The following is a 24,982-nucleotide window of genomic DNA, read 5'->3' as shown; positions in this document are numbered from 1 at the left end:
CAGGCTAAGCTGGGTAACAGAAGTACCTCAAAATACAATGTCTTTGGTAAATTAGAAGTGTAGTTCTCTCTTTAATAGACCAGCAGAGAGAACCCAGACTGGTAGGGTGATTCTGTTCCATTAAGTCATTCAAAGACCCGGATTCCTTATATCTTGTTGCTCCACCATTTTGTCTTCATATATTCAGTAGAAACAAGTTCACTGACACATCTGCTTTCCAGCCTACAGGAAAGTGAAAAATAAAGTGCAGGACATGAGGCTTCACCATAAAGGAAATGATCGGGAAGCTGCACATATCACTTCTTCACACATCTTATTGGCCTGATCTCAGTCATATGGCCATATCTACCTGCAAGAGAAGCTAGGAAATAGAGTCTGTAGCTGGGTAACCATGTGCCCAACTGCAACTTTAGGGATTATATTGCTAAAAGGAAGAAGGATAATAGACAATGGGAGGCATTTAGTGGCCTCTGCCTCAATAGATATCAGCCAGGGTTTGGAGATGACAGATTAAGCACAAAGAAATATGAAGCCAATGTCAGGACAGGGTCTGTTCAAGAGCATGGCAACCTATACATAACACTTACATTTGAAGAAGCTGTTGGGGATATTTCAATACCCTTCACCACCACCACTATCCCTTTCTTTCCTCTTCCTTTCATTTTTCCTTCCCTCTCACTCCTCCTTTTCATATTCCTATTCTTCATCCCCCTCTGTTTTATTCTTTCTTGTTTCAACTACTTATAATACTGTCTAAAGAATTGGCTTATCACTGACCACAGATAAATGCTTTCTGTGTGTGTGTTAATGGCTCATTTAAATATACTTGGAGGCTGAAAATGGAATAATTTGCTTTAAAAATATGAGACTCTGGAAGGAAGAGAAAGTACCACAAGAGTTAAGAGAATCTATGAGGGATTTAGTACAGTGACTGTGTAACTAATGGAGCAAAAATAAGGGAGATGTTTTATCAATATGCAATCACACAAATTTGAGATGGTAAACCTCCTGCAATAAAAACCCCAAAATGTCTGCATTCCAAAAAAAGTCTACTTTGTGGATGATTCAAAACAATTTTAGAAATGAATAAAATTATAAGCAGTTCTGATGTCTTTGGCAGAAAGTAAACTATAAGTCACTTCTTTCATCTACTCTTCAACTGACAGGCAAAAATGGCCTTACTTCCCTGTACACTTAAAAATAGCTAAGATGGTAAATTTTATGTTACGTGCATTTTAGCTCAATTAAAAAATATCCAAAAAAGGGGCCGGCCCGGTGGCGCAGCGGTTAAGTTCGCACGTTCCGCTTCTCGGCGGCCCGGGGTTCGCTGGTTCGGATCCCGGGTGCGGACATGGCACTGCTTGGCAGCCATGCTGTGGTAGGCGTCCCACGTATAAACTAGGGGAAGATGGGCACGGATGTTAGCTCAGAGCCAGGCTTCCTCAGCAAAAAGAGGAGGACTGGCAGTAGTTAGCTGAGGGCTAATCTTCCTCAAAAAAAAAAAAAAACAAGACAAACAAACAAACGAAAATATCCAAAAAGGCCCTACTTCCTATCTTTCATCACCACCAAGCGTTTCTGAATAACCTTTTTGAGCAAATCCATTTCCTGGCAATTGAACATTTTCTACTGAGCATTCCTCAATTTCCTATTTCTTTTAGCTAATATCCATCTTCTCAACACCCAGGTGCAACATCACACCTTCCCAGAGGTGAGGTCATCAGGTGGCATCAGATGTTAACTGATGCTTGGTGAGTCCCCCTCTTCAGCTTGGTGTCCATTGGTTCTAGATGCCATAAACTTTTGTATCATGCCAATGGAAGGAGCCATCAAGAGCTATAATTTGAATCCTTACAAGAGTATTGAACCATCCAAACACAATGCAGTAATAATATTCCCATTTTGCACACTCTTTTCTTTCAAGTGCATGAGATTTCCTCTCCATTCTGGAAGGGCTCTGCCACTGCCTGTCTTCATCTCATTAGTATGGGAAATATCCCCAACAATTCATTCAAATTCCTGTATGCAGCCCTCAGATTCCTGAAAGGTGTAAATTAGCCTAACTTGGTGCATGAACTTCAAGTCATAACTTATAGAAAAGTTTAAGTCCCATGATGATAGTAATACTAGAAATAGTAATAATTGCTAACACTTAGTGAGCACTCACTCACCATGGGTACTATTGGATGTATTTGACTCAATTAACTCCAAGTTATTTGTGGTTACTTAAATCATCTTGCAATCTGTTGGCCAGCCAAATACGTTGCTTTGTTCTTAAAAGCTGCAGAAATATGTTGTAAGATAGTACAAAACACATTTTCATAAAGAAATCTGACACTACAGCTGAATTACGTTAGCAAATTTTAAAGTGCATGTCTTGTTTTTCTGTGATTTTGTTCCCTTGAAATTTGGGCAGACGTTACATCCTGCAGGAATACATCCTCAACTATGAGCTTAATGTAACCTATCCCTTCCATTTCTTTCCTTTCTTTTGGAATCCTTAGATAAATCTCTGATTTCCGAAGAACTCTCTGTAGTTAGATACTGGCAACTATTATGTGCCATAGGTCCTGGTACTTATTTGGGTTAAATGTCTTGAGGAGACTCCAATAGAACTTTCCTTATTTGCCTCTGTGTGTGTGTGTATGTGTGCGTGTGAGAGAGAGAAAGAGAAAGTTCTTCATATCTGAATAAAGCTTTCTGGAAGAGAAGTCATTCAGTGTAACTAATGACAAAAGATAAATATGTTTTGTAAACAACTTTGCTTTTATCTTAAATGAAGAGTCTTTGGCAAAACATTTATCTTTACCATGACCATAGAGTAATTTTAATATGCATGATTAATGGTGCAAATGAAATTAAAATCTCTCTATTATTCAACATCTTATTTAAGAACAAAATGCTCACTATTTCCTAATTCAAATGAGTAAGATCTCTGGATGCTGATGCTTTTTAATTAGGGAAGAAATTTTCTTTTAATTAAAAAAGAGGTTTTTTATTTTTCAATAAGTTAGAGAGTGTCCTCTAGTGGAGAGAGAATCTCTGCTCTCAGCAGTTTTAGAAATGGCCAAATGATACCTAATTAGAAGCTTGCACTAAATAACAAGCATCCCTCCTGCTGATTGAAATCCACTGGCTGAAGGGAAAATGTATTGTTTTCCTCTAAAGCCCCCTCACATCGTGGCCTACTTGAAAGCCTGCTGTATGACAAGCATTGTTCTCATTTTAGATAGCAAATGATTTTTTATGATCAATTTTAGAGTACTTCCTTCTGAACCTGGTAAGATTGAGCTGACGGTGCACCTTTCTGCCAAAAAGGTAGCAGAAGCATTTAGTGCAATTTACTGGAGCTTTTACAGATATCAACTTGAGACAGCAAAAATGCCATTATCTTCAAGACCCCAGCCCTGGCTCTCTGATATATTTGATGCATGCAGCACCCTAGGCCATAGCTTAAATTTTTCTCTTATTATTTGAAGGAAAACAAAGAAACAGAATCAAGAGGAAAATTAAATTGTGTCTCTCTTCTCTATAACTTGTGGAATTCTAATGCTAATTTCCTGTATTTCTAGTTAAGTGTAGTAAATAGTTTTAGTACTATCACCTGAGTATCAGAGATGAGACTAAAAGTGTTTTTTCAATAGCTAAATGGAAGAGGATAAGGAAGAGTTGTGGTGCTTGATTCTGAATCACATGCTAGGATTGCCTTATCAGAAATCGCATGTTGCAGCAAATTAGAGACCAAGAGATAGAAAAGATGGAGAGTTTCTCTCGATAACAAGTTAACTGTTTTGGACTTAAACAGAGTAATGATAAAATTATATTGCTGATTCTTATATTTTAAAAAAGAAAGAGGAATAAGGACAGTATTCATAAAATCCTTCAGTAGTCCAACAAATGTCAGAGGCATATCATGTGTGTATAAATATGTGTATTACTGAATTTAATGGCAATGATAGGCAATGAGGCAAGCATTGTATTCCTGTTAACAGATAATTTGCAAAAAAAAGTATATAATCATGACTTTTATACAGGTGTAAGAATGAACACATGTTAAAGAAATTTTTGCTCATATGCTATGAAGGGACCAGGTAGGTGTTATGACCAGTTCAAAGGTAAAGTCAAAACAGCAGATGTAGAAATGCAGGAGAACTGGAGAACGAGTGATAAAATGGCAGCATTAGGCCCCCACATTTCAGTAATCACTCTAAATGTAAATGGATTGAATTCTTCAATCAAAGGGCACAGAGTGGCAAGATGGATTTAAAAACAAGACCCAACAACGTGCTGCCTCCAGGAAACATACCTCAGCCCCAAAGACAAACACAGACTCAGGGTGAAGGGATGGAAGACGATACTCCAAGCTAACAGCAAACATAAGAAAGAAAATGTTGCCGTACTTATATCAGACAAAGTAGATTTCAAGGCAAAACAGGTAAAGAGAGACAAAGAGGGGCAGTATATAATGATAAAAGAGACACTCCACCAAGAAGACATAACACTTATAAATATATATGCACCCAACATAGGAGCACCAAAGTATGTAAAGCAACTATTAACAAAACTAAAAGGAGATATCAACAACAATACAATACGACAATAATATCCACTAACACCAATGGATAGATCCTCCAGAAAGTCACCAAGGAAATTGTAGAATTAAATGAAAAGCTAGACCAGGTGGACTTAATAGATAATATATAGAACACTCCATCCAAAAACAGCAGGTTACACATTCTTCTCAAGTGTGCATGGAACGTTCTCAAGGATAGACCATATGTTGGGAAACAAAGCAAGCCTCAATAAATTTAAGAGGATTGAAATAATATCAAGCATCTTTTCCGACCATACTGCTATGAAACTAGAAATCAATTACAAGAATAAAGCTGGGAAAGGGGCAAAGATGTGGAGATTAAACAATATGCTACTGAATGACGAATGGATCATTGAAGAAATCAAATATGATCTGGAGACAAATGAAAATGAAAACGGACCATACCAACTCATTTGGGGTTCAGCAAAAGCAGTCCTAATAGAGAAATTCACTGAAAGACAGGCTCACCTCAATTAAACAAGAAAAATCTCAAATAAGTAATCTCAAACTACACCTAACAGAATTAGAAAAAGAAGAACAAACAAAGCCCAAAGTCAGTAGAAAGAGGGACATAATAAAAATTAGAGAAGAAACAAATAAAATCAAAACAAAAAAGACAGTAGAAAGGATCAATGAAATAAAGAGCTGGTTCTTTGAGAAAATTAGACAAAAAATCGACAAACCCTTAGCCAGGCTCTCTAAGAAAAAAAGAGAGAAGACTCAAATAAATAAAATCAGAAATGAAAGAGGAGAAATCACGACAGATACCACAGAAATACAAAAGATTATAAGAGAATACTATGAAAAACTGTATACCAACAAATTGGAAAACCAGGAAGAAATGCATAAATTCTTAGACTCCTACAACTTCCCAAAACTGAATCAAGAAGAAATAGAGAATCTAAGTAGAACAATCATAGGTAAAGAGCTTGAAACAGTAATCAAAAACCTCCCCAAAATAAAAGTCCAGGACCAGATGGCTTCTTTGGAGAATTCTACCAAACATTCAAAGAAGATTTAATACCTATCCTTCTCAAACTATTTCAGAAAATTCAGGAAGATGGAGCACTTCCTTACACATTCTACAAGGCCAACATCACCCTGATACCAAAACCAGACAAGGACAACACAAAGAAGGAAAACTACAAGCCAGTATCACTGATGAACATAGACGCAAAAATCCTCAGCAAAATATTGGCAAACTGAATACAACAATATGTTAAAAACATCATACACCATGATCAAGTGGGATTTGTACCAGGGACACAGGGATGGTTCAACATCTGCAAGTCAATCAATATGATACACCACATTAAAAAAGTGAGGAACAAAAACCACATGATCATCTCAATAGACACAGAGAAAGCATTCAACAAGATCCAACATCCATTCATGATAAAAACTCTCAGTAAAATGGGTATAGAAGGAAAGTACCTCAACATAATAAAGGCCATGTATGACAAACTCACAGCCAACATCATACTCAGTGGGGAAAAACTTAAAGCTATCTCTCTGAGAACAGGAACAAGACAAGGATGCCCACTCTCACCACTCTTATTCAACATTGTACAGAGGTTTTGGCCAGAGCAATTAGGCAGGAAAAAGAAATAAAAGGAATGCAAATAGGCAATGAAGAAGTGAAACTCTTGCTGTTTGCAGATGACATGATCTTACATATAGAAAACCCTAAAAAAAATCCATCAGAAAGCTACTGGAAGTAATCAACAATTACAGCAATGTTACAGGGTACAAAATCAACTTACATAAATCAGTAGCATTTCTATAATCTAATAATGAACTAACAGAAAGAGAACTCAAGAACACAATCCCATTCACAATGGCAACAAAAAGAATAAAATGTCTTGGAATAAATTTAACCAAGGAAATCAAAGACCTATACAATGAGAACTACAAGACTTTCCTGAAAGAAATTGATGACGATATAGAGATGGAGAGACATTCCATTCACATAGATTGGAAGAATAAGCATAGTTTAAAATGTCCATACTACCTAAAGAAATCTACAGATTCAGTGCAATCCCAATCACAATCCCAATGACATTCTTCACAAAAATAGAACAAAGAATCCTAAAATTCATATGGGGCCACAAAAGACCCAGAATTGCTAAAGCAATCCTGAGAAAAAAGAACACAGCTGGAGGCATCACAATCCCTGACTTCAAAATATACTACAAAGCTGTCCTAATCAAAACAGCATGGTACTGGTACAAAAACAGGCACACAGATCAATGGAACAAAATTGAAAGCCCAGAAATAAAACCACACATCTATGGACAGCTAATCTTCAACAAAGGAGCTGAGAACATACAATGGAGAAAAGAAAGTCTCTTCAACAAATGGTGTTGGGAAAACTGGACAACCACTTGTAAAAGAATGAAAATAGACCATTCTTTTATGCCATTCACAAAAATAAACTCAAAATGGACCAAAGACTTAAAGGTAAGACCTGAAACCATAAGACTTCTAGAAGAAAATATAGGCAGTACACTCTTTGACATCAGTCTTAAAAGGATCTTTTCAGACACCATATCTTCTCAGACAAGGGAAACAATAGAAAGAATAAACAAATGGGGCTTCAGCAGACTAAAGAGCTTCTACAAGGCAAGGGCAAACGGGACTGAAACAAAAACACAACCCACCAACTGAGAAAAAATATTTGCAAATCATATATCCAACAAAGGGTTAATCTCCATAATATATAAAGAGCTCACACAACTCAACAACAAAAAAATCAAACAACCCAATCAAAAAATGGGCAGGGGATATGAACAAACACTTCTCCAAAGAAGATATACAGATGGCCAATAGGCACATGAAAAGATGCTCATCCTCATTGATCATCAGGGAAATGCAAATCAAAACAGTAAGAGATCACCTTACACCTGTTAGAATGACTAAAATAATCAAGACAAAAAATAACAAATGTTGGAGACGTTGTGGAGAAAAAGGAACCCTCATACACTGCTGATAGGAATGCAAACTGGTACAGCCACTATGGAGAACAGTATGGAGATTTCTCAAAAAATTAAAAATAGAAATACCATATGACCCAACCATTCCACTGCTGGGTATCTATCCAAAGAACTTGAAATCAGCAATTCAAAGAGACTCATGCACCAGTACGTTCCTTGAAGCATTACTCACAATAGCCAAGACGTGGAAGCAACCTAAGTGCCCATTGACTGATGACCGGATAAAGAAGATATGGTATATATATATATGTATATATATATATATATACACAATGGAATACTACTCAGCCAGAAAAAAGGATAAAATTGTCCCATTCACAACAACATGGATGGACCTTGAGGGTATAATGTTAAGTGAAATAAGCCAGATAGAGAAAGACAAACTCTGTATAATTCCACTCATATGTGGAAGATAAACAAACACATGGACAAAGAGAACAGATTAGTGGTTACCAGGGGAAAGGGTGGTGGGGGGTGGGCACAAAGGGTTAAGTGGTGCACCTATAATGTGACTGACAAATAATAATGTACAACTGAAATTTCACAAGGTTGTAAAGTATCATAACCTCAATAAAAAAAATTTGAGAAGAGAAAAAAATGTTGAAATTAGAATAGTAAACAAAAAACACAGTAGATTTATGTGGAGTAAAGAAATGTTGAGATGACTTCCAAGTAGAGAAAAACGATTTTTCCCTCAGTTGGGGTGGGAGGGACTAGAAGAGCTGAGGGAGAATAAAATCAGTTAAATCACTACCAGACAGGAGATAACTTACATATCAGTTACCTACAATTTATTGCGTCAATAAGTAGTTCAAAGACAGTGAAAGGGCTGGCGTCTGATAACTCGGAGGGTATGCAGTAGGTAAACAAGTAGTTTTCCACTGAAACATTTTTTTCCTACAATGCTTTGGAAGGAGAATGTATTTCTGTAGCTTGGATTGGGCCATCAGTGACCCAGTTGTACATCCTATTTCTTCTCTACACCAGCTACCTTTCTGCCCACCCCTGTCATTATTATAAACTCTCTTTCTCTTCCCTAGCTTCCCCATCCTTGCTTCCTGCATAAGGGCCTTGCCTGAAGGTTTTTCAATCTTGCTTTTTTTCTGAGCCCCCATTCCACTTTAAACAAAATCCAAGGTAAAAAGAAATTGTTCCAGACAGTTAGCTGTAACCACTTACATGAAAATCACCTGGGAGTGCCTGTTAAAAATGAAAATCCTAGAACTTTCCAAACTTACTGAGTCATAATTTGGTGGGGGTGCTGTGTAAGATTTTGGACAACAAGTTTGAGACTCATTGGCTTAAGTAAAGTAAGAAAAAGATATCACATCTGAAGCCATATTCATCTAAACCAAATGATATTGTAGAAGATATGGGAGTATAAAATCTAGCATGAAAGTTAGTAGAAATTTGCAAGAAGAAATGAGGAAAATGGTAGCATCAGGAGTTGCAATACTAATAACCTTTTCTCTAGTTTCCATCAAAATCTGGCTATGATTATCTTGAAGTTGAATATCTGGAATATTAACGTGTTAATAACCTTTCTAGGCATTATGCTAAGTGTTATTTTATTGTTTTTCCTTTTTAATTGAAAACGTACTCAGACACACATTAGATAACAAACACAATAAAGAAAAATTTATAATCATTCTCTTTTGTTTTAATTTTTTTTGTATTGTCTTCCATTCCACTGAAGTTTTATTAATTATATATTCAAATCTGTCAATCTTGAACTTTCTTGTTGTTTCTAGGCTCTAGTTCTAAGTGATTTCTCCTTCACAGATTTATAAAATAATATATTTTCTCCTAGATAGTATATCTGCTTTACAATAATATTTAACTCTTTAATAAATTACAATTTTTGGTTGTATCATATGAAACCAATTTTTGTTCCCAGATCATAATTCAATTTTGATAATTCATTGCCTAGAATTAATTGTGGTACCATTTCTGAGCATTATAATTGATTCCAAAGAGCTATATCTCTGCTGGAGGGATGAACGCCATGTTATTATCATTGTTTTTTAAGTACATTTTGCAGTGAACATGGGAACACAGATATCTCTTTAAGGCAGTGATTTCATTTCCTCTGGGAATATACCCAGAAGAGGGATTGCTGGATTTTGTGGTAGTTCTATTTTTGTTTTTGTTTTTGTTTTTTGAGGAAACTCCATACTGTTTTTCCATGTCTGAACCAATTTACATTCCCACCAACAGTGTAAAAGGGTTCTGTTTTCTCCACATCTTTGTCAACATTTATCTTAATTTTTTGATAACAGCCATCCTAACAAGTGTGAGGTGGTATCTTATTGTGGTTTTGATTTACATTTGATTTACATTTCCCTGATCATTAGTGATGATGAGCAAATTTTCATATGCCTATTAGCAATTCACAATAGCCAAGATATGGAAATAACGTAAGTGTTCATTGATGGGAATCTAAAAAAGTCATACACGTAGAAGCAGAGTAGAAGAGTGGTTACCAGGGATGGGGAGGTGGGGGTAATAGGGAGATATTGGTCAAAGGGTACAAAGTTGTAGTTATGTAAGATGAATAAATCTGAAGACCTAATGTACAGTATGATGACTGTAGTAAATAATACTGTATTGAATGCTGGAAATTTGCTAAGAGTGATTCCAGGTGCTCTCATCACAAAAAATAAAAAAGGTAACCATGAGGAGATATGTTAATTAGCTTGACTGTAGTAATCATTTCACTATGTGTGTATGTGTGTGTGTGTGTGTATATATATAAAATCATCACACTGTATGCCTTGAACACATACAATTTTTAATGAAAAATAAAATATACAAAAATCAATACATCTTGCTGTTTGTTTGGACCATCCACATGCTGCCTGGTGCTACCATCATTATACTTCTTCTTTAGGATCGTTATTGACAATATCTATCTACTTAAATTTCTAACTGAATATAGAATTATTTTGTTGAGTTCTACAACTTATTGGATTTTTATTAGCAATAACATTAAATCTAAAATATAACGGGAATCGGCTTCAAAAATATTCTGTTTTCCATCCAAGACTTTGCAAACTTTCTGTACATATATTTCATAAAACCTTTGCTCTGACTCAATTTGTGGTTCATTTATTCACAACCACCTCTCATTATAGTTTGTTTGTTTGTTGGTGTAAATAAGTTGTCTACAATTTTCTATTCAGCTAGTATGGAAATCATGTATGATATTGACTTTAGGTATCATAGACCGTGGCTAACCACAGGATTTTCTTCTTGAGGCTGGCAAAACCATGATAAAAATTAGTATCTCCTAGAGAATAAAATTAAATAAAAAATCATTTAAAAACTACGTTAACTACATCTAAAATAAAAGTACATTAATTTGCTACAAATCACCTACTTAACAAAAATTTGTTAGACTTCCAAACTACCCCATTAAGAAAAACATTTTTTTCTCCTAGAATTGCCTTCTTCAATTGTTTATTACCACAGGGTCCCAGTATGCTGTACTAGATCCTCCTACAGTTTCAGATTAGGCAGATGGTGTCTCATCTTAAAATTTCATAAGCAAGCTTTAAATAATTTTAGAATTAATGCCCTTTAGATTTGCATTCTCTGTTGTTTTTATTTCACATATTCTGTCTCTTTAGAGTTTAAGGGCATTTTTTTTCTGGACGTAAAGTTCTATCTAAATATATTGAGAGAGTGGATAGTCCCTTCTCTAAGCATTACTACATACACTCCATTTGTTTGACAGGGATGATGAGTCATGATTCTGCTTAGAATAACTCAAACTGCACATAGAATGACTGCACAGATTTTTACATTTTATAATACAAATACAAAAGTATGTTATATCAAAAGGCCAAATTTTAAAACTTTGCTAGTAAGAGATTCCTACATATTTCTTACGTTTGAACATTTGAAAGAACTATTTCTTCAAAGAAAGTAAAAGTATAAGTTCTTCTGATTGGTTAAGTATGCAATTATATTATCTTCAAATAATGCTTTCATCTTATTGTTTTTTCATGTCTTATTGCATTCGCAAAACTACAAAAAATATTACCATGTAAAAATGATGCTAGTAAGTGCCCTTGTATTGAACTTAAAGGAGATGATCTTGTGAGCTTCATCTATATTAACTTTTTATTTAAAATATGTTTACTTTTAAACCTTTGGAAAGAACCCTTATCAGTTTTTCTTAAAAAGTGCAAGCCTTCAATAATTTATTCAATTCCTGTCAATTCTCAGCTAAAAATATAAATGCATCATAGGGCCTATAATACAACAGTGGGAAAATACACCAGTGGGAACATTTTAGGTATGATGTTGACAATTACATTCTGTGGTCTAATAAAAGCCCTTTTATCTTGATCTTTAAGTAATTTTGAACAATGCTGGTTATTAATAAAATAATTATATGTAATAATAAATTTTTGGTTCAATATGAATGGTTAGAACCACAAAGAGATACTACTTCACATTCATTAGAATGGCTATAATCAAAAAGACAGATAACAAGTATTGGCAAACGTGGAAAAATTGGAGCCCTCATACATTGCTGGTGAGAATGTAAGATGGTACTGCCACTTTGGAAAAAAATTTGGCAATTCCTCAAAGATTTAAACATAGAATTATCTTTTGACCCCACAATTCCACTCCTAGATATATACCCAAGAGAAATGAAAACATATGTCCCCACAAAAATGTGTACAGGAGTGTTCAAGCAGCATTATTCATAGTAGCCAAAAAATGGAAACAACCCAAATGTCCATCAACTGATGAATGAATAAACAAAATGTGGTATATCCATAGAGTGAAATATTATTTAGCCATAAAAAGTAATGAAGTATTGATACATGCTATAACATGGATAAACCTTGAAAACATTAAGCTAGGGAAAAGAAACCAGACACAGAAGGCTACATACTGTATGATTCCATTTATATAAGATGTCCAGAACAGGCAAATCCATAGAGACAGAAAGTAGAAGTAGACTAGTGGTTGTCAAGGGCTAGTGGGTTGGGAGGGAATGATGAGTGACAGCTAATTGGTTCAGGATTTCTTTTTGGGATGATGAAAGGATCTTAAAGTTGATTGTGCGTCTCATTGCACAATTCTGTGAATGTACTGAAAACCATTGAATTGTACATTTTAAATGGGTAAACTGATGATATGTGAATTATATCTCAATAAAACCATTAAACATATGCATGCACCATCTTTGACAAAACCATTTTACAAGGATCAGTGTGCTGGTATATGTTTAACAATTGGTTCTCCAGGAATAATTCTGACATATAAGTGGTTGATACTTTCATTTACATTAACAAATAAGAGTGAAACATTGGAGATAATACGTCAGAACTTTGTTCATCAATGATGTAAGCAACTTGTCTGCTAAATCAGATTATAGTTTTTGGATACTAGAGGAATTTTTCTGTTTTTGCTATCACCAATATAACAGCTATAGATTTGACACTTTTAAATTCAATCTGCATTATTAACATTTTCTCCATATTTTCTTAAGTATAGATGATCAACAAAACAATAAATCATGGCCTGATTTGTAGCATTTGGAAATTTACGAGGTAAATATTCCCACCATGGTTGATTGAAAGCTACCAACACAATCTTACTAAATGTGCAGTTGGGAAGATATGTGCAGCAGTACACTATTATACAATCGTGCGCTGCATAATATTTCAGTCAATGACAGACCACACATACAACACAGTCAATGACGGACCACATATACGACAGTGGTCCCATAAGATTGGCACCATATAGCCTAGGTGTGTAGTAGACCAAACCATCTAGATTTGTGTAAGTATGTTCTATGATGTTTGCACAACAATGAAATCACCTAATGATGCATTTCTCAGAACGTATCCTTGTTGTTAAGCAACACGTGACTGTGTATATTTCTGCAATACAGACACTACAGATGAATAAAATAGCAAAATAATTAGGAAGTTTTGCATTTTGAGTATCTATTACCTTTGTTTGTAATATAGTATATTTAATTGTAAGTGTCTATAATTTATTTTTTAATAATGACTGTGTTTAACAACCTGCTTACAGAATTTCTGAAAGTGTAGTAATTGACTCCTTCAAGCTGGTATGAACTGACTGCAGACCACAAGTGAAATAATATCTGAATGAGCAGGCTCTGCATTTGCAATGATGAAGCCTAGTTTACAAGATAGACTTGGCCTGTTGAGATAAGCTGTAGACATGTAACCTTTAATTAATGAAGCTTTGTAAAAAGGAACTAAGGCAAAACGCAAGTACAAGAGATATGAAGCAGGTTATTAGTTAATTTAAAATTATTTATTGAGTTACTAATATATTCAAGACACTATAATGGGTCCTGGTAATATACAAAGGTAAATACAGATATATTTTCTGCCTTTGGGGAATGAATACTCTAGTTCTGGGTTAGATATGCAAACAAACCAAATATTGTAAGGAGTATATTATGGTAAAATATAGATATGTTGCAAGAGCTACAGGAGGAGGAAAAAAGAGTGATGGACTACTCCTAGAAAAGCCAAGTAATGTTATGTAACTGGCATGTCCTGCTTCATCAGCCCAGGGTACAAAGATGGTCATATCATTTTTATTTTCCTAATTCCTATTTCCTAATTGCCTAATTAGTTTCCTCAATAAAATCTCCTAATTCTATTTTCCTATTTGTCCTTATTAATCTCTATCGGCCCTTATTGGGTAGAAGTACATCATGTCTCCTAGGTCCCACCCTGCCCCATGAATTTCTCTCAACTCCTGGCTCTTATTCCATCTGAAGGGAAGGGATGATAATTCTTTATTCCTGCTTTCAAACACAGGTAATACACACATGGGGTCTGAGGTCACAGTGCTCTGACACTTATATGATTAGCCACCATTTCCCAAATGAAAGGTACTGGGTGGACACAGCTTTCCTCCCAACACTTAGGCAGTTGGGTAGTCTCAGAGGTGAGCCTGACTTTACCTGGCCTTTTCTCAAGATTGACTCTATTGGGCTCTTAAGGTTCTTTCCTGCCAGCAAAGCTATGCGTAAGAAGGGGAGTGATGCCCTTTGCTCAGCCACACAAAGAGGTGTAATTAAGAGAAACCACTCAAAAATCTCTTCACAGAACAGAGCTCTGCTCAAGTTGACTTTCTGTCCTAATTGTATTGAGAAGGAGCTGGCAGCTCCCCAGTCTTTCTCTCTCTTCCCTCACCTACGCACACACAGTAATGCATGTAAATTATAAAAATGAAAAATATATTTTCTACCTTATCAGGCTTCCTATTTAATCTCGCTTTGAGAGGCTCCCTATTATCATATTGATAAAAAGCATAGTGATCTGTAGGCACTGCTATCACCTATGCTTTATCCTTTTAAGAAATTATGCGGAAGTAATCCAATCTTTGCAATGACTATTCCTTATGTGATCCCAAAGTATTGTAACATTCTCAATCTTTCTTCATGCTCTCCAATCCAACCCAATCCAGTTTTGGAAATACAGTAAGAGTGATTTCTTTAGAATGCAGATGTGATCATGTCTGTCTCCTACTTGAAACCTTTCCCCAGTTTAGCAATGCCCTTAAATGGAAGTCCCAGATCTTCAACATGGCTTACTGGAAGGATAGGGCTGCCACTGTTCTGGCCTTATCAGCACTCTATTCTCCCCATAGTCCTCCCCCTACCCCCACCCCTCAGGTACACTTTAGCTTCAGTCACTCCAAAGTTATTTGCTTCCTCTAAAGTTCCCTGGCATTCTCTCACTCATGCTCTTTCTGCCTGAAATGCTTTTCGATTTTTCCCTCCAACCTCTTATTCCTTCCATGAATTTCACTCTCTGACACGTGGCAAACCCAGCCCAAGTCTGGGTAGAGTTCCCCTAGGTGCCCCTATGGCACTGCAGATACCCCCAGTGCTGGAGCTCCAGGCAAGGTAGATACTCAAAGACCAGGCCAGCAAAGATGATTGAAAAGCAAATCATTTCTTACATGGGTGTAGGAGCCATTTCCTAGGTGTGGCAGCACAGGGACTACGGGTGAGAGAAATGAAGAATTAGATAATGGAAAATTACTTAATCTGGGAAGGTAGGAGGGTGACAAGATAGACAAATTCAGGTCCCAGTGAGAGATTCAATTGACTTCTCTGCTAACAAATGTCAGGCTGAGTTTCTAGTGGCATGATCAGTATTTGTAAGCTTCCATATTTAGTGAAACTATATAGAAAATTAGGTAATTTCTGGAGATTTCTATTTATGAGTTTCAGTTATTAACTCCCGCCTAAAAACTAAAACTTGATCCCTTAAGAGACAGATTATGTAAATTATTTATATATACAATTTTAAAAGTCTGTAACATATGTTGATTCTGTTGGCATGTGACGTTAATCATGACACCATGTAGTATTTTGAGATTTACTGTTGAATTCATGACTACCTTGACATTATAACAGGTAGTTCAGTTGCATAAAAGCTCGTGCTCTTATAAAAATGTAAAAGCAAAGAATATTGGATTTAAAATTATTTTGTAACATTGGACTGACACTTTCCATAGAAATCTGTGGTTTCCAATCAATAAAATTGACATTCAATTATCCATTTGTAATATAAATATTCTCCAAGGGAAGGGAGATTCCATATTACAATATTTAGAAAATATTTATATACAAAAATTAAAAATAAAGGAACCTACTTGGAGCTTCATTTTGTCTCTTAAAAGCTTGAAGATATTTTCTGGACTTGTCTTCTCTGGTCAGTAATGATGACTATTGTATATAGAATCAAAGTCCTTGAGGAATTGCTTACTTGGAGAACATTTAGACATAAACAAAGATAAGATAAAAAGGAGAAGGCTATATCATGCCATCTTAGAAATATTAAAAGAGCAAGAATTTAGTTATAAACTATTCTTATACACTGGACATAATTAAGATAATAATGTTAATTGTATCCAATAAAATTTTTCGTGTTATAGAATTTGGAGAATAAAATTTACATATAGATTTACCCATGCCAGGGCTTAGAAAGAGTACACATAAGTTCATAATGCTTTTCTCTGGGTTTATATTGTAGAATCACTCATAAGCGCAATTTTGGGAGATATTCACTATTAACTCATTGCTTAGCTCTGAGCCTTCAAGTCTTTAGGAACCTCCTTCTCTGTAGCTTAAAGTTATAGAGTTGTTGGGGTCCTCTAGAATATTCTCAGGAATTTATGAAATTGAGAACATTTGCTTTTCTTACTTCAGATGACATCAGAGGTGTCTCTGGGGCCTAGTTTTCAGCTCCTTATGTAGTACCCATCCCTGAGAGTTCCCTTGCCTCAATCCAAGCTGGAGTAGACCCTTACAGGTCCCCATCCCATCCCCCATTTTCTGGCTCCACTTGGAAGCAGCAAGATCTTAAAGCTATTATGTACTGGAATATTTCAGTTGTCTAATGCTGCCAGAGTCTTGGAGAAACCAGGTGTTTGCAAAATGGCATAACCTGTTCAGAAATAAACTTTACTTTCTGCAGGCATTAAACTCACTCCACCTTTGAGTCAGGGACCTCCACTTAGCTTATTAAGCAATCGACCAAACTGTATACACAATTACAATGGTCTCTCCTGAGTAGCGTATTGAAAGAAACTCAGCTCCACAGTAATACCATTGATTTTTACATCTAATAAAGATTCCAAATATTTATTCTCATGAGTTGTTCATTTGTTTTTTAATGTATTTTCTACCTGAGCATGTGCTGCTTTCCTTAATTAAAATATTATTCCATATATAGAAAAAATATTTTCATAACATTTTTGGGGATCCTAGATTTACAGTTTCTTTTCTTTTTTTTTTTTTGTTTCCTTTCTATTTCCCACATTCAAGACTGAGAAACACCTTCTACCTGCCTTACAAAATCTTATGTTATCAACGTTATGTACCCTCTGATATGATGCTTTGAGAAGGGCCCATCACCCTTGTGGTATCGTTCCCAATAATTTACAACCTCAATTTAATCATGTGGAAACATCAGGCAAACCTAAATGGAAAAACCATTTATGAAATACTGACCAGTCTTCTTCAAAATCCTATAAGTAACTTTCATTCCGTTAAACAAGCTGTCAAAAGCGCATGTTCTATAAATTTGACAAAGATTGAAAATATCTGAAAAAATATTATTTTAGAAAGATGTTTCATTAAATCAGTGAAGTGATCAAAATGTTACCTGCCAGTTTGCCTAAAATAAAGCATACAAATAGTTTTATAACTCATTTCGGTCATTTCTCTCCACAGGCGACTCAGCTAATCTAACCTGCAGAGCGTTCTTTGGGTACAGCGGAGATGTCAGTCCTTTAATTTACTGGATGAAAGGAGAGAAGTTTATTGAAGATCTGGATGAAAATCGAGTTTGGGAAAGTGACATTAGGTAAAATATCTTTTTTTAAATTTGCACAGTCAAGATTAACATTTGCTCTGTTAGTGAATAGACAGTGAGCTAAATGAAAAGAAGAGTGGTATTTTTTTGCTTTTACTGTTATAATAAAAATACCCCAACATTGAATGTCAAAGAGGCAAAACACTATTATGAGACTGACTTTGGAATTGTAGACTGTGAATGCCATTCGCAAAGAATTTAAGAGAAATAGAAGAAATTTTTCAGTAAGGAATGTACTGAGTGTGAGATAAACCAAAATGCCATCAAATACGGAAAATGTGATATTGTGCCTTTTATTTGTAGGAGCTCTTTGGTTTTTAATTGTTGAGAAGAAATATTAACAAGATACTAGGACTCAACCAAACACAATCTCTGTTATTTCCTTTTATATGTTTTTACACATTTGAGGCATCAAGTAGACTATAAAGCACTTGATAGGAATGATAAAGGATATACAGAATGTTTTCATTACTTTATTTAGCCTGACTTTAAGGTCTAAAAATTTATATAGTGGGAATGATAGAGAATAACCATGACAAATACCATCTATTTGGAGGGCATAAAGCTTAAGCCTCTTTTTAAAAAAATAATTTATTTGTTCATTTACTTTAAGTATTGAGGTTTTCAATTATGACTAAAATTATGCTTAGGCATAGATACTCAATTTTAATCATAATGTAAATAAGCAAGCATATTCATAATAATTAAGTTATAAGTGAATCAAAATGCTGATGACTTTCTCCCATCTAAAGGTCACATCTTCTGGATAAACAGTATTATGAGCATTTTAACCAAGGATCCTCTTCTTAAATACAAGGACTCTTAAAACTTGATTAAAACTATAAGAGAAGTTTTTCAATAGAAAACAAAAGGGGCCGGCCCCGTGGCCAAGTGGTTAAGTTCGCGCACTCCGCTTCAGTGGTCCAGGGTTTCGACAGTTCAGATCCTGGGCGCAGACATGGTACCACTCATCAAGCTATGTTGAGGCAGCATCCCACATGCCACAACTAGAAGGACCCACAACTAAAATATACAACTATGTACTGGGGGGAATTGGGGAGGAAAAAAGCAAAAAAAAGTTAAAAAAATAGAAAACAAAAACCTATGAAACTGTCAGATAAGGTTATTTCTATCGGAATTTTCTTCCTGGCAACAAATGCACAAGAATATTACACTCCAGTTGGGTTCTGAAATGCCCGGATGGGCAGTCCTCCAAAAGGTACTGAAATGTTCCTATGCCATTTTTCATGTTTAAAACTTCACTATTATCTTTTACCTATACACTTTGAAATGCTGAAGTTAAAGTAGGACAATAATCCTCCTGATTTTTCCCCTTTCTCTTTTTGTGGGTGCTCCAGAAGTTTCTAGGAAGGTATTTTTCTTTAATTCTGCATTAGGAAGTATTGTATAGAGATGAGTTACCAAACAGTGGGAGGATGGAGGTGGAAACTTTGTGAACAGGAAAGGTAGCCCAACTCCATTTGCTCTGAAAGATTGCTAAAGTCTTTGACAGTGAGGTTACTGAATGTTTATCATTAACTTTAAATGTCAGAATTAAACACTTCATCGGAACATTTAGTCTATAGGTTTATAATTTCATATTTCTTTAAAAACAGGCAATTGATTTGTATCATTAAAAACAAAAAAAGCCAGGCTGGAGGTTTCAACTGAAATGTCAAAATAGCTCAGAAATTTTCTTTCTTCCTTTTTTTTTGTAAATTAACCTAATATATAATTAGTTTTCCAGCCTAAGACATAAGAATTTCTTATCTCACCTTTATATCATATTTCTTCTTAAAGGGAAGGCAATTTCTAAACTTTTCTTCAAGGTCTCTTTCACCTCTTTATTATGACAGTGTGATTGTCCTGCTAAGAGAGATAATTAACTGCAACTTCATTAGCATCTACAAAGACAAGCTTCCTCATTAGAAGTGAAAAAGAAAAGGGCATGATATAATTTAATTAAGATAGCATCAATCCATAGCCAAATTTGAAGCACAGATGCTATAGGTATTTTCACATCAGATTCAGATTCACCTGAATTTTTTTCTTTTTCATGTATGTATATGTTTGTGTGGGGTTTTTTGTTTCGTTTTGCTTCATATTTTAGAATTCTCAAGGAGCATCTTGGGGAACAGGAAGTTTCCATCTCATTAATTGTGGACTCTGTAGAAGAAGGTGACTTGGGAAATTACTCCTGTTATGTTGAAAATGGAAATGGACGTCGGCACGCCAGCGTTCTCCTTCACAAACGGGGTGAGTGTAACCTTCTAAGCCTGAGTGGTCGACTGAACCTATAATGGGAGGGACATAATTGGGAACCAAAATATATTAAATTTAGTTTTTCTACACAAGTTTATCCTAAATAAAATAATCACGTTGGCATTAGGGCCATCAAGGCAGATAACACAGGGGATGGATGACTAGCTCACGCTCTAGAGCCAAATTTGGATTCCTTGCTCTGCTTCACTACCAACTATATAACCTTGGGCATGGTATCTAACTTCCCCAAGCTTCAGTTTCCTGATATATGGAATGGGGAAGAGAGTAATATCGACTCTCCAGTGTGTTTTAAGGATGAAAGAAAATAAGAAATGTGAAGAGCTTGGCACAGATCCTGTAAACAGGAAGTATTTAGTTAAATGCTATTTATTATTATTAGAAATAGGCAAACCAATTAAAAATAACCAAAATAGTTTTAAGTGAAAGATTGTGGTCCTTATTGAAAGGTTGCTCCTTTAGTGTAAGAATTATATCTGATGGATTCCCCATTGCAGTACTTGTTGATATTTTTTCTGCCTTAGATAACTTTTACATGTGTAATATCCTCCCATGATTAACACTAATTCATTAGTGAATTATTATTCAATTATTATTCATTAATAATCGTTCAAGTAAGGTTCATCTGCTGCATTAAATCTGATTCCACAGCACCCCAACACCTTCTGCACACGGTTAAAAAATATGTAAATATGTATATATATTCAATATGTATATATTGAATTGTTTGAAATCAGAGACAATTGTAAAATTTGAGCCATACCTTTTAGTTGGTGAAATTTTTTGTGTACATTACAAGGGAAAAATATATTTTTTCTACATTATGCTAAGTGAAAACTTTCTTGATGTTCTCTTACTCAGCAAATTTACAATGATTTTAATTTCAATGCACATGTTTAATCCTAGACTCTTTGAGGTTGGAAAAGAAAGAGAATGTTGAAGACTGTTTCACCCACTTTATTGGGCAATAGTTTCCTTTTGAATAATGTTACTGAAAAGTATTAAAGCAGACGCCTCTATTGTCAAGGTGACTACAGTATTAAAATAGTTCACTTTGTTTGGATGTGAGTAGAGGGGAAAGGTAAGCAGCAGTTAGCAAGCAATATGATTGTTTCTTTCTCTAGCTTAGCATATATATTCAGTCAATGAAGAAATTTATAGTAGAAATATTATACACATAAAAGGAGAAAAATAGCTTCTCAGAGTTGGAAGTGACTTAAATATTGTGTAATTGAACTACTCTATAACGCCTTCCCAAGTGATCAATCAGCTTATACTGGATCACATTCTCTCTCAAAGAAGCCAATTCTATCTTTGGAAAAACCTAACCATAAGAAAGCATCCCTATTTCACTATCTGTCTATCCTTTGACACTAGTTCTACACTTTTAATCTCTCTTCCCGAAACTGCCCTTCAAAAGTTTGATGACAGTCACCATAATCCTTCTGGGCCTTTACTTCTCTAGATTCAACTTTTTAGTTCCTTTTATTCATTCTTCCGTTGTGTGGGTAAAATACTTTATCCATTCTGATCACTCTCTTGAATATGCTCTAATTAAAGAGTCTGAATTATTCCTCAAGAAGGGAGATAGTGGAGAGAAGATATAGGGCACATATAAAGATCTGTTGACTTGGACAGCATATATTTCTTTTTAGGACAAGGTAGGAGTAACAGTTAAGTAGCGATCATAAGTAGAAAGGAAGGAAAATGAACTGCATCTAAGGAGAGGAAAAATTTTACTCTACGCTTCTAGGTTCTTTGGATGGCCTAATAATTAAATTAACATAAAAGAGATAAACAGGAGAAAAACAAATTTTATTATGTACGTACAGGAGCCCCATAAGAATATGAGACGCAAGGGCAGGTTGGACAGTTGAGGCTTACATGCTATCCTGAGCTAAGGAATGAGATAGGGGCCTGGGGCTTCAAACAGGAGGAGAGTAACTTATGGGATGATAAGAAGGGCAGATATTTGGTAATTAGATGTTTGCCCTGTCATACAGATAGGTTTTTCAAATAAAAAGTTATCTCTAGTAATAGCTCTCTTTCTGAGCCAGGCCCCTCTATCTAAATTCTTTTAGGAAGTTAAAGGAGAGGTAAAAGTTTTTCTTGAGTCTGCTGTATCTTGATTGCTTTCAGCTCAAAATAATCCACATGCCAAAGTGGCATATGTTGGGGTCACGTATTCAGCTGCCCCTCAGAGGATACGACTATTAAAGCTCTGTTCTTGCAGACAGGCACATAGCCAGGAAGGGTCAAACACCCCAAGGCTATTTTGAGCATGTGTGGCCTAAGGTTAAGTTGCCCATAGTTCCAAAAGCTTCCAGTACTACAAAAATAGATGACTGAGGAATCAAGGAAATTGTTTGAAAAAACTTTCCCAATACTGATTTGCTAAACATGAAGAAAATTGTGGCCAATGTTAGAGCACTCTTCAATACTTAAATCTTCCACAGTGGTTTTAAAATATGTATTTATACCAACAACATTTTATTCTCAGTAAAATAAAAGCATTAAGAAGCCTAAAAGTGTCCTTAAAGGTCATGTTCGCCGAAAGTCCCTCCTAAATTTTGTGTGTGCCTTCCTGTTAAGGGAGCTGCAGCAAATAAATCATCAGTTCAGAAAAGCAGCAATGCATGCACTCTCCTGCCCTTGAGAGGCTTACAGTCATGTGGAATGAACTATCCTGACCATCTTTGGAAAAAAGAAAGGTCTTTGGTTAAAATGTGGCATAAATGCAAGTTCATCAGCCCTGCAAGGTTCAGAAGGTCACATGTAAGCTGTTAGTTTGGATCTTTGATCATAGGGTCCCTGAAAGAGTCAAATTGCTGTCATGCTAGCAATTATGTACTTATCAGATGAGTTGCTATATTACTCAGAAAACTAAAGCTCAGAGAAAGAACTGGAAGCTGTCGTTATTAATAATGTTTTTCTGCCATTGACTCATAAATCCCTTAACTTATCTTACAGGGCTTCAAAGTCTTTCTTTTTAAAACCTCCCTAGAGAGATATGTTAAAGCATTTGATGAATTCAGATCTTGTAAACCACAAAATATCAGTTCTTCTGACAGGTAAATTTGCCAGGACACACCTTTGCCAAAGTTCCCTTAAGCATTTTTTCCTCCACTGTTACTTTTTGTTCAGTATTGTTGACATAATAAAAATGATGTCGGGGGCCGGCCGGGTGGTACAGTGGTTAAGTGCACATGTTCCGCTTCGTTGGCCCAGGGTGTGCTGGTTTAGATCCCAGGTGCGGACATGGCACCACTTGGCAAAAGCCATGCTGTGGTAGGCATCCCACATATAAAGTAGAGGAAGATGGGCACAGATGTTAGCTCAGGGCCAGTCTTCCTCAGCGAAAAGAGGAGGATTGGCAGCAGTTAGCTCAGGGTTAATCTTCCTCACAAAGAAAAAAAACGACAAAAAATTTTAAAAAATGATGTCAGAGCCCTCTAATGGGTGGTATGGATTCTTTGAGACATCACTCACATGTGTCAAATGAGTCTTCCTTACTGCCAAGAGGATACTGCAATAAATAATTCAGCTAGGATTGAGCTAGGCTAGATTCTGGACTAGCCATGTATCTTAAAAAAAATCTTAATTCCACAAAAACTGGCTGAAAACTAACCAGGAAATTTGAACATAGAAAAAGTTGGTATGAGAATATTCAAAGTTGTTGATTCCTATAGTCAGGGAAGGTACTTGGACAGTTAGGATCATGTCAGACATGCAATATAGATATATTTCACATACTATACAGAGGACTAGATTATGCAGTGAAAGAGAGATGTAAGAATGAAAGGGTAAGGACCATAGGACCATATTAGTCTATGACTGCCCTGCCCCTTATTTCTCACTCTAATCCCTGGCCCAACAAGCTTGAGAGTTAGACCCTTGCTTCAAAAAGAACCAAAGCAAAGAGTTGTCACATTCACTGCTGTGTTATTTCTTGTTCCCACTATTCTCATATGTGATTGAATTCCATGTTTAAGTCTCTGAATCTTTTACCCAGATGTCTTTGCTTAGGTTTCTAATTGTTGCTGCCTGACTTCACATGCATCAAACATTGACCTTCAGTTTCCCTCCAAAACCTTAACCTTTCCTATTCCTTCCATTTTTTACATTTTCCATTTCCCTGTCACAAACAATTCTCCAGATGGATAGCCAGCAGTATTGTGCCCTGACCTCAGGTCGAGCCATACTTGTGCACCCATCAGGCAGCCCTAAATTTCTTCTTCACTCTCTGTGGTTTTTGTCCATACTCTAACTCTGGAGTACCTTACAGTATGGACGTGTTTACTATCTGGAGCAAAGCAATTTAATGGTTAAGGGTGTGGACTCTGGAGCAAGGCTGTCTGTTCAAAACCCAAATCTTTGCTTACTAGCTGTGCTCTCTTGGGAAAATCACTTCATCCCTGTGAGCCTCAAATTTCTCTTTTGTAAAATGGCAATAATAATAGTACCTACCATATAGAGCAGCTATGAGGATTAAATAAACTAATATATGTCAATACACATTACAATGCCTGACACATATTTATCACCCAATAAATGTTTGCAGCTATTACGTGATTTCTCTGCTCCAACTACATGATACTCTGAGTAATTTAGGATGCAGCTGTAGAGGAAGCAGACAAATCTTCTACCCTCTAGGTCCTTCTGGCTGGGATACAAATTAAATTCACATGAGACAGAATAACAGGAGAAAATCAAAC

The 24,982-nt window shown here is 35.7% G+C and overlaps 1 protein-coding gene across 1 annotated transcript in view; it reads left to right on the top strand.

The window, feature by feature from the left end:
• IL1RAPL1 (interleukin 1 receptor accessory protein like 1) overlaps positions 1-24,982 on the top strand; it is a 603,506-nt gene that overhangs the window by 542,111 nt on the left and 36,413 nt on the right. Inside the window, exons 7-8 of the mRNA XM_046672892.1 lie at positions 17,846-17,978; positions 20,098-20,243. Of these exons, the coding sequence (XP_046528848.1) occupies positions 17,846-17,978; positions 20,098-20,243 (279 nt within the window). The remainder of the gene's footprint in view (positions 1-17,845; positions 17,979-20,097; positions 20,244-24,982) is intronic.

Source organism: Equus quagga, chromosome 10, assembly GCF_021613505.1.
Source record: "Equus quagga isolate Etosha38 chromosome 10, UCLA_HA_Equagga_1.0, whole genome shotgun sequence".
In the NCBI taxonomy this organism is placed as follows: Eukaryota; Metazoa; Chordata; class Mammalia; order Perissodactyla; family Equidae; genus Equus; species Equus quagga.
The sequence above is the reverse complement of the archived record's forward strand: the minus strand, read 5'-3'. Positions and strand labels throughout refer to the sequence as shown.